Source organism: Hipposideros armiger, unplaced genomic scaffold (assembly GCF_001890085.2).
Source record: "Hipposideros armiger isolate ML-2016 unplaced genomic scaffold, ASM189008v1 scaffold_943, whole genome shotgun sequence".
Taxonomy (NCBI): domain Eukaryota; kingdom Metazoa; phylum Chordata; class Mammalia; order Chiroptera; family Hipposideridae; genus Hipposideros; species Hipposideros armiger.
The window spans coordinates 285,957-295,454 of NW_017732293.1; the positions used below are offsets into that span (position 1 = coordinate 285,957).

The window sequence follows — 9,498 nt, forward strand, 5'->3', positions numbered from 1 at the left end:
ATTTATGTGAAGAAACCCAAAACGCCATTTCGAGGGAACCTGTGCATCCGTATGTTCACTGCAGCATTGTTTACAATGACCAAGATGTGGAAGCAGCCTAGGTGTTCATCGGTGGAAGAATGGATAAAGAGGAGATGGTACATCTATACAATGGAATACTGCTTGGCCAGGGAAGGGATGGGTTCTTGGCATCTGCAGCAGCATGGATGGACTTTGTGCCGAGTGGAGAGTCAGACAAAGAAAGACAGATGTAATGTGATTTCGCTTATATATGGAATCTAAAGAACAGAATAAATGAACAAACAAAAAAAACCAGAAACAAACTCATAGATACAGAAAACATTTTGATGGTTGCCAGATGGGAGGAGGGTTGGAGGTATGGATGAAAAAAGGGGACGGGATTAAGAAGTACCAAATTGGCTGTTACAAGACAGTCATCGGGATGTAAAGTAAAGCATAGGAAATATAGTCAATAATATGGTAATGTACAGTTCCAGATGAGTACTAGACAAGTCAGAGGCAGAAGGGTCATTTCTTAAATTTTACAAATTTCTAACCACTAAGTTGTACACCTGAAATTAATATAAAATAATATTCAAGGTCAACTGTAATTTAAAATTAAAAAGGCAGGGGAAGGTGAAGGGGAATAAGAATAAGGTGAAGAGATCCAAATTTCCAGGTATAAAACAAATAAATCATAGGGATGTAATGTATAGCATGGAGAATATAGTCAATAATATCATGATAGCATAGTACAGTGTCAGATGGCTGCTGGACTTATCATGGGTATCACTTCTTTAGGAATATGAATGTTGAACAACTGTGGTGTACCCCTGAAACTAATACAATATTGTATGTTAGCTATATTTTAATACAAATCTTAAAATAACATCAAAGCATGATGATTTCATCTGACAAGCAGAATGGGGGTGGGTAAGTAGGTGTGAGAAGCTTACTTACTACTTTTAGTTAAGTTCAAAACTAAATATGACTGAATCAGAACCAAGAAAAGATTTTTGGAAGACTAAGTTTCAGATCAAAATTCCAGAGTTATACTTTTCCATAGATATTAATATACCTTTGGGCATAAACCATGTTCATGAGACAGTAAAATTAGCAGCACAGGAGAGGGAAGCCCCTAAGCATTAGGGAAAAGCTAAGAAGGATGCTCCCTACAAGAACGGCGCAGGTATTTGAACCGGAATGGTTATGTTATAAAGAACATAGATACAGTTAAATTTTTTGTGGTGTAGCTCTCTGGTATTACAAGCCCAGGGAAACATTTCCAGAACATACCCTTTTTGAAAAAATGGAATTTTTAGGGTGTTTACAGCCTTTGAGGGGCCAAGATTAGACCTAAGACATTCTGGCGTGAACTTACCTCTTTATGGAATCTAAGAAAAATCTGTTTAGTCATAAGAAATGGCTTTTTAAACCAATACAGAAATATTTTTATCAACATGGAGCTATGTTATATTTGAAACAACATTTAATTAGATGAAATTAAGATAGATACTCTTTGGTTCCATCTAACTGCAAATATTATAAAGATAAATTCAGACTATTCTGAAAATGACCCTTAGATGAAATGCAAAACTCCCTCAAAGAGAGAAAAGTTACTGAAATTACAATTATTTTATTGCTTGAATATAAGTCATCTTACCAAAAAAACAAACAAACAAACAAACAAAAAAACTCAGAACTTCTACTGTAATTCTGGTAAGACACAGGCAAAAACTGAATTACATAAACTTGTATGTTTATGTTCTAGTGATTTAGTAAAAACATACCTAGAACAAAAAAAGTATACCTATATTATATAATACACAATCTAACAGCCAAGTTTGAGAACATTAATTCTTCTGGAAATCAAAGTATTTAAAATACACATCTCATTCTCACTGGAAAACTACTTCATTTTCTAAAGACATTCGAATAAAATTAACAACATGTGGGTTAGCTGGTTCAAGACTCTTACACCTACCTGGGCCAGTTAAAATAAAATAAACATGTAAGGAGAAAAAAATATATAAGGAGTTAAACGTTAAAAGAAAATGTGTAAGGAGAGCCTGGTGAACACTAGGACGTGACCATGACTGAAGACTGCATGCCTCTGCTACAGGCACCAAAACACAAAAACAAAAAAACACCTTCAAACACTCCGTGTGCCAAACAATGTTTAAGAGCCATATGCAGCCTCCCAAGCTGCCAGATTGCAGCTCAGATAACTAGAAAAACAGTAGCCAAGATAGAGCTCAACCAAAAATATGAACTTGGCCCACAGCAGATGCCAATAAATTCTAACACTGAGTGAACAGAATGATTTTTGACGAACGTGCTTCAGTGAGTAATCTTACTGATACCATTTGAGGTATAAATGAGTGTAACGGCAACCCAATTAAGTCCGTTGATTATTAACATCTGCCATATGTCCCTGAAAGCCACATGTTTCTACCTGCAGGTGGGGAAGGGAGAATCTCAATTCTGACTCTCCAATGGTCTTGGGCACACAGAGAACCAGTCTGTCTAAAGCTCACATCTGTCCTCGGAAGAGGTCAAGCCATTCCCGGGCCCTAACTGTGATCTGGTGCACACCCTGTGATCTCCAGGAATATCAGGGTTGGCCTATGATGAGCACGTTAATGCACCGTGAACCTGATGGAAAGCACTTGTAATTTGTGTATCATTAAAGACAGAGGAAAAATGGAAAAGTGGGTGGAGATGACAGAGAAGGAAACAGAGCAAGAGGCGAACGGGCAGACCACCAGGATTTTATGGCGAGGGAGAACTGACACTATACATCATTTCCTGAAAAACCTGAGGAACCTGGAGGAGTTTCCAGCTGGCTTGAGAGACAAGTTCCTGGGTGGTCGTGTGGAGCTGACTGCAGAATGGGATGCTACTGACTTACTTTGCTGCTGGAAATTCTAGAGAAACTCAGAAAGAGAGGCTATTGTTTTGGCAGCTAATCTAGAGGCCCATACAGTAATAATTTTTAATGTAGATAGTCTGATCTGTTTGATATTCCCTAAATATGTATATTAATCACTTGTTAAAAAGTACTTTCCACACTGTCTTAAGATCAGTTATTTAACATGATGTTTAAAGACTGAAGCAAATATTTGTTATGCATGTTTTTGACAGTATTCCATGTTTTATAATAAGTTTTACTGATATTGGATTCCTTACACTTCTAAAATATTGAAACATCTTGGTTTCTTATTCTTTGCCAAAAAGTTTAATCTTGGATTCTTTAACTGAAAAAAAAAAATTGTTTTTTTTATAGTTTGACTCTTTGGATATAGATGAATCACTCATTACTAATAATTATTAAATTAATAAAACCAATGCATCCATGTTCTAACATAGTACATGAACTACTCAGCATTATAGCAATAATAGCTAACATCTACTGACAATTTACTATGTGCCAGCCACTGTATTAAGGGCTTTACATGGATCCTTTAGGCATGTCACTTAATCTTCCCCGAAATCTGAGCTAGACACTGTTATAATCTCCATTTTCAGTTGAATTAAACAAGGCTCAGAGAAGTAACTTACAAAAGACAATGAAAGTAGTACAGTAGTGACTCAAACCCAAATTCAAGATTATATTCTCCCTCTCTCGATGTTATGCTTAATTGTATATACAACAGAGAAAGTACATTTCAATTAAGCAGTAAAGAATACTAGAAGACTTCTATGTTGTATACAAAATATAATTCATATTCAAGAAAAGCTACACAATCTATATATTTTAATATTTTTGCCCAATTCTCTTCCTACAAGATCTGCTAGCCTGTCCATCATTTTTTCAAAGATATCATTCCATCATGAACATTCCATCTATCCAAACTCAAAAATCATGAACATGTGTCTGTAACAGTGCTCCTAACTAAACAAGAACTTTAATTAGGAGGAAAAGCCAAACAAAATCCTGAAATCCATGAAAGATATAGACAAATAAAATTCAAAACCTTAAGCAAGTTCTGTCACAGATGGTTCTTTTAAAACAAATATGGAAACAAAATTACTGATCAATTTCATAACTCATTCTATGGCCAGATGTGAAATCTCACCTTTACTCAGGATGCCAGCCCAGAGTGGAATAAATGTTTTCCATATAACGTGAACACTAGCATAGACTGATATCTTTTCAACTAACCTAAAATCCAAACTGGAAAGCCTTAGTTTGGCTGTGCCCCAATTGATCTACTCAGCGGTCTCATGAAACATAGAACATACCCTAATATTAAAATGCTTAGATACAATTTAATTGTATACTTATCTTTACTAAATTAACAGATGCTGTTTCATATATTCCTTGGTAATAAAATTTTCCATCATTCTTTTAAATAAGATGTAGAGACTATGTATTAGGATTAAATCAATGCCTCCTCTAAAATAGATATTGTTTAAATAGCACCTTTAAATTCCCAAACAAAATAAATTCTATATAACTCTTTAGCAAAACATAAAGTCAACATTCTGAAACAGTATTCCTTTAGAAAGCAGTATTTTCTACTGCTAGGAAACATGTAGGAATGATATTTTTCACAGAGATTCTGGAGTCAGTGATAGACAAGTGTCAGTCTAAAATGCAAATGTATTGTGAGAAGTGAATAAAAATATAGTGATCATGAAGTGACATCCTGCAAGACTTGGAGTCCCTTTTGTTTGTTTCACATATTACGCCAGTTAATGAAAACATCTAAGATTCCACTTATTCTAACAGAGAGAGTACACATCTATGATAACTCCCCTTCAGTTTAACCAGAACAAATGCCTGTATTGTACATAAAATAGTAAATCAATTCTTGAGCATTAAGGTCACTTGAGCATATTTTACTTTCACGGAACATGAATGGGTAGATGTTATATGACGATTGTCCCTTCATAGCAGAATCAATGAAAACCTGAAGGGAGGGACTTTTAAATAAAAGGTTTGTTAAAACTTTGTGATATTAAGGCAACAGGGTATCAAATAAAACAATTATTTTCCATCTTTGTTTCAAAATACAGATGATTTTTTTTTACTAGTCTATATAGAATAAAACTCTGCAAAAGAATATTTTCATGTAAAAAACCAACTGGGTGTGTTTTCTGTATTAAGTATTTAATTTTTGCCTTCCAGTTAGTTTTATATTAAATGGAGACAAATATTTTTCAGTGAGTTTATTCTAGAGTACCTATTTTTAAACTACAATGTGCTTGAATAAATTTTTATTCTAAAAGACAGTTGTAAGATAGTTTTATAAAAGAAAAATTACTATTTTTCTTATCAAAAGGAATGAGATACGTAGTGATTTTAAATTTGCATAGTACATACTACAAATAACTGGTTATTAAATAATTTTTACTTTCTGTAATAAATATAAAAACTATTTCCCCTAAGTGTATACCACAAAATATGAAAAGGAAAGCAAAATTAATAAAAGTGGGATTATACTTCTAAAAGAAAAATAAATGGGATCGTGTAATGTTGAGGTATAATGACATCACAGGGAACATATTTACATAAAATGTTTCTCTATACTAAAGGACATGAACATTTGAAAAAATAAGTGAATGAGTTGTTATAATTTACAAAGGTGTGCACTGGATAGCTAAAATGTATTCAACTCCAACCACTTGAAAACCAAACTATACTGAAAACTGCAATACACTATTTAACTGTTAGGTCAATTTTTACTAAGATTACCTTTCAAGAAAACTATTTTAAATAAAATTGTATTTCATTTCAAAACCAATGTCTGAAGGGAAAAAAATCTCAGAGTATTTCATAAAACTAATCACTGCAATTAAACAACAGTTCCTAACTCAGATGATTTAAATAATCATTGCTGTTCAGAAAATGGAATAAGAGCAGACATAAACACCTTTTAGGGAACCAGTCAAAATACCAAGCAGTTACTTAACATCTTCAGAACTATTTTTTTCCAGGTAATTCATTTCTTTGAAAATGTTGTGAATAAACCTATCATAAGTGATATATTGTGAGTTAACTTTTCTTATGTTTTTTTAAAAAAATACATGTTAAAAACATACATTAAATTTCCACATGAAAATCTTCAAAGAAACTTCAGATTCTAACTATTTGAAAACATACAGATGCAATTACATGCCTAACCAAAACAGCAACAAAGTATCAAATGCTAAAAGCTACAGCCCAAGGAAATAAAATTAGTCCTCTTGTTAGTGACAAGAAATGGATACACATGTGTATTAACACCAAAAAAGCAAATAAAAGGGGATAGCATCTTTCAGAGACATGGGCGTATTCATTCATAGGCTGCTGATTAAAGTTAAGGTGGTCACGCTAATAAGAAAACCTCAGGACAGGCCTCAGCTCTAATAAGGAAGGTAAGTCCCACAATGATCCTGGGTCCATAACCAGGGCTATCATTTTCAAGCAAATCCAAAGACACAGAGAGAATAAACAGAATCACTGCCCCAAACTGTAAACTGGCACCCACCTGTAATATGGGAACATGTTCATCATAGCTCAAGTCTTACCTCATAAGACCAGACACACTGAGTCCCACCAAAACGTCGAACACATCTTCCTACTTCCACGTCCTCGTGCGTCGTGTACATTTCTCTGAGGCATTCACCGATATGCGGCACCATCCTCCTGAGAACCTCGCGACTGAAGATCATGCCAGGCCCTCCCATGCAGAAGTTCTCCCCAGGCTCCAGCCCCAGCTTTCCAAGTTCCTCAATGTTCCCCAGGCCAGTCTGGCCCAGGTAGAGGGGCTTGCTGCTATTCAGTGATCTGAGAAACTCTTCTAGCTTGTCACCTACAAAGGAAAAGGCAACAATCATTCCTCTCCCTAATTTCATAATCATTTATACGTAGAAAGTAAGGGACAGAATTTCTTATATTGTGTGTAAACTCCCCATAAGTCTTATACAATTATAAAGAAGAAAAACCTCTCTGAATATATTATTTTTTAAATATTAATTTATAGTTACTAATTGTAATAAAATTTTATCAACCTTCTAGTCAAGGTCACTGAAAAACTTTAATAATGCTAAAAATCATCAGTTTTTTTTAAGGTGAAACAATGACAGGGAGAATAAAGAGGTTTCTTAGCATGTTTGAAGGAATACTAAAATTCCCAGAAATAGAATATTAAATATTGATATCTAGCATTGATTGGCACTGTTGATATCCAATAATTATTTTTTCCTGACAATTGATTTAGTTTACTGTTTTGTCCTGAATTTGTCTTGAAATTTAACCTTGGAACTTTGAAGGGCACCCATTTAGAAAAAAATAAACATTTGTTACAAATTAAAGAACATAATTGGTTTACTTATAGTTCGTGAGTTCTTCAGGAGAGACAATTTAAAAATAAAAATCTATAGCTAACACAGTTCAAAAGCATTTGGTATTCTACAAGCTGACACATTGGAATAAGTAGTCAGCTTCTTTATATTCCCAGTCAGCATCTTTACTATCATATTTGATGAGCACAGCATCTGTAGTCATTATCTTGACCCCATGCCACGCCCCTTGGATCTCAATGAGTTTCAGCTGACTGTTATTGGGTTCTTAATAATAAAATGCCTTTCATTCTTAATAGAAATGGAAAGAATATTGCATCTCAATGTTCTGCAGGACAATCTTTCAAAGCATTAAGACAAATGTTTGTTTTTCCATGAGTCCTGTGAAAGGTGCTACTACCTGGATCAGGAGAAAGCAATGAGGCTTCAAGTAGAGAGGCAGAAACTAAGGAAGGGCTGCCCCCGTTTGACCAAGAAGCAGGGAAGCCTGGGAAGCACAGGAAGACCTTCCAGACAGCCGTGCGACTTCCCTGCGTCCCTCTCTATCTCCGCAATAGGCTGGACTGGAAAGATTTACTCCTGTTCTAAGGAACTTCTCTCCGCTGAGTTTATAAATCTCTGGCCAGAGCCACCCACACTCAGGGTGAAGGACCACACCTCTTTAAACAGCTGACAAAGTTTTCTCATGCGGTGGCTGCGCAGAGTTTGGGGGACTTCCAGCCTTTGCTTATCGCCGCAGCCACCAAGACGGGCTGGAAAGCATCCATACTAGTATGTGCGTTAACACAGCTGGGAGCCCCTAGGTTCTGGATAATTCGCGGGCGCTGTCCCCTTCTTCCCCACCGCCGATCCTGACAATACCCCCATCGCCTGGGGTTTTACGGAGGCGTGGCCGGGGGTGGGGGCGGCTTAGTGCAGCACCGAAGCGGCTGCAAGGAGCCGCGCGCGGAGCGATGGGGGTGCTCAAAGACTCCCAGTGTGTGGTGGGGTCGTGAGAAAGGGAAGGAAACGCACAGGGAAGGGTCCGGGACAGCGAAGGCAATTCCTCCATCTCCCAGTTCCGAAACTGCGCTAGATCCATTAAAACAAAAGGGTTGGAGAACAAAGCAAGAACACCGATCTCCAGACCGGCTCTCGCCCGCGTCCCCGGTCTCTCCTTCCTCCACCGAGGACACGCCCCTCTGGGCAGATTGGGGAACCTGTCACCACCCCGGGCTTGCAGAGCAGTGCAGAGTGAATCTTAAAATCTCTGTCCTCACCTTCCCACAAGGTAAAGAGTAGGGACCACGCGCTGGGTGGAACCGAGACGAGCAAGCGTGGGAAGGCGGATAAAGCCGGGCAGGTGTGAGGGCCCAGCCGCAGCAGAGGAGGAGGAGCGGCCCAGGAATGGTGGGAGGATGCAAGGGGTGGGAACGGCGGGCTGGGGGCTGCAGGAGCCCGGAGCGCCAGCTGAGAGACAAGCAGAGCGGGTGGGCAGGGTTGGGGCTGGAAGCGGAGAAAGGCGGCGGGGAGGCGAGCAGACGGGACAGCCGGCGCTGAGAGGTCACCTTTGATGTAGACGTCGTCGTCGGCGCGCATGAACCACTCATACTTGTCCAGGTAGTGGTCGTGCATGTACTTGATCATCATGAAAGACTTTTTCTGGGGAGGGTAGGAGTCGTCTACCCCCGGCAGCTCGATGACAGGCAGGGGTGGCGGGGGCTGGCCAAGCCCGGCGTTGGGGGGCTGCTGGCTGGAAAAGAACTCCACGCGGCCGGGGACGAAGCGCGCCCAGGTCCTCTGCGCCGCCAGCGCGCGGCTGCCCAGGTACTTCTGCGCGGTCATCACCCCCACATACAGGAAGCCCCGGGGTCGGGAGCTCGGGGCGGCGGCGCCCCCGTCCCCGCTGCCGTTGTGGCTACTCCCCGGCCGGCCGCCACGTCGTTGCCCAGCCGCGACCCCGTCCGACTCCTCGGGTTCCCCGTCGGCCACGGGGACGCCGGGGAGCCCCGTCGTGCCTTCGGGCTCGCGTCCTCGCCGCCGCTGCTGCAGCGGAGGTGGCTGCTGCCAGGGGCTGCTCCGATAACTGGTCGCCCCGGCCGCCGCCTCGGGCAGCTGCGGCCCCTGGAGCTCGCGGGGCGCGGGGGGCGGCGACTGCTCGGGCCGCGGCTGAGGCTGGGGGAGCGGCTGCTGCGCGCCGGGGCCAGCGGCCGAGCGGCCGTAGTAGGA

General features: G+C 40.0%; 1 protein-coding gene and 1 long non-coding RNA gene across 4 annotated transcripts in view; one reads left to right on the forward strand and one right to left on the reverse strand.

The window, feature by feature from the left end:
* CHSY3 (chondroitin sulfate synthase 3) overlaps nt 1–9,492 on the reverse strand; it is a 269,070-nt gene extending 259,578 nt beyond the window's left edge. The window contains exons 1-2 of the mRNA XM_019630776.1: nt 8,838–9,492; nt 6,517–6,800 (exon numbers count right to left, since the gene is read on the reverse strand). Coding sequence (XP_019486321.1) covers nt 6,517–6,800; nt 8,838–9,114 — 561 coding nt within the window. The 5' untranslated portion in view covers nt 9,115–9,492. The remainder of the gene's footprint in view (nt 1–6,516; nt 6,801–8,837) is intronic.
* LOC109375395 (uncharacterized) overlaps nt 8,780–9,498 on the forward strand; it is a 16,461-nt gene continuing 15,742 nt past the window's right edge. For all 3 annotated transcript variants that reach the window (XR_002122565.1, XR_002122567.1, XR_002122566.1), the window contains exon 1: nt 8,780–8,889. This is a non-coding gene — a long non-coding RNA (uncharacterized LOC109375395). The remainder of the gene's footprint in view (nt 8,890–9,498) is intronic.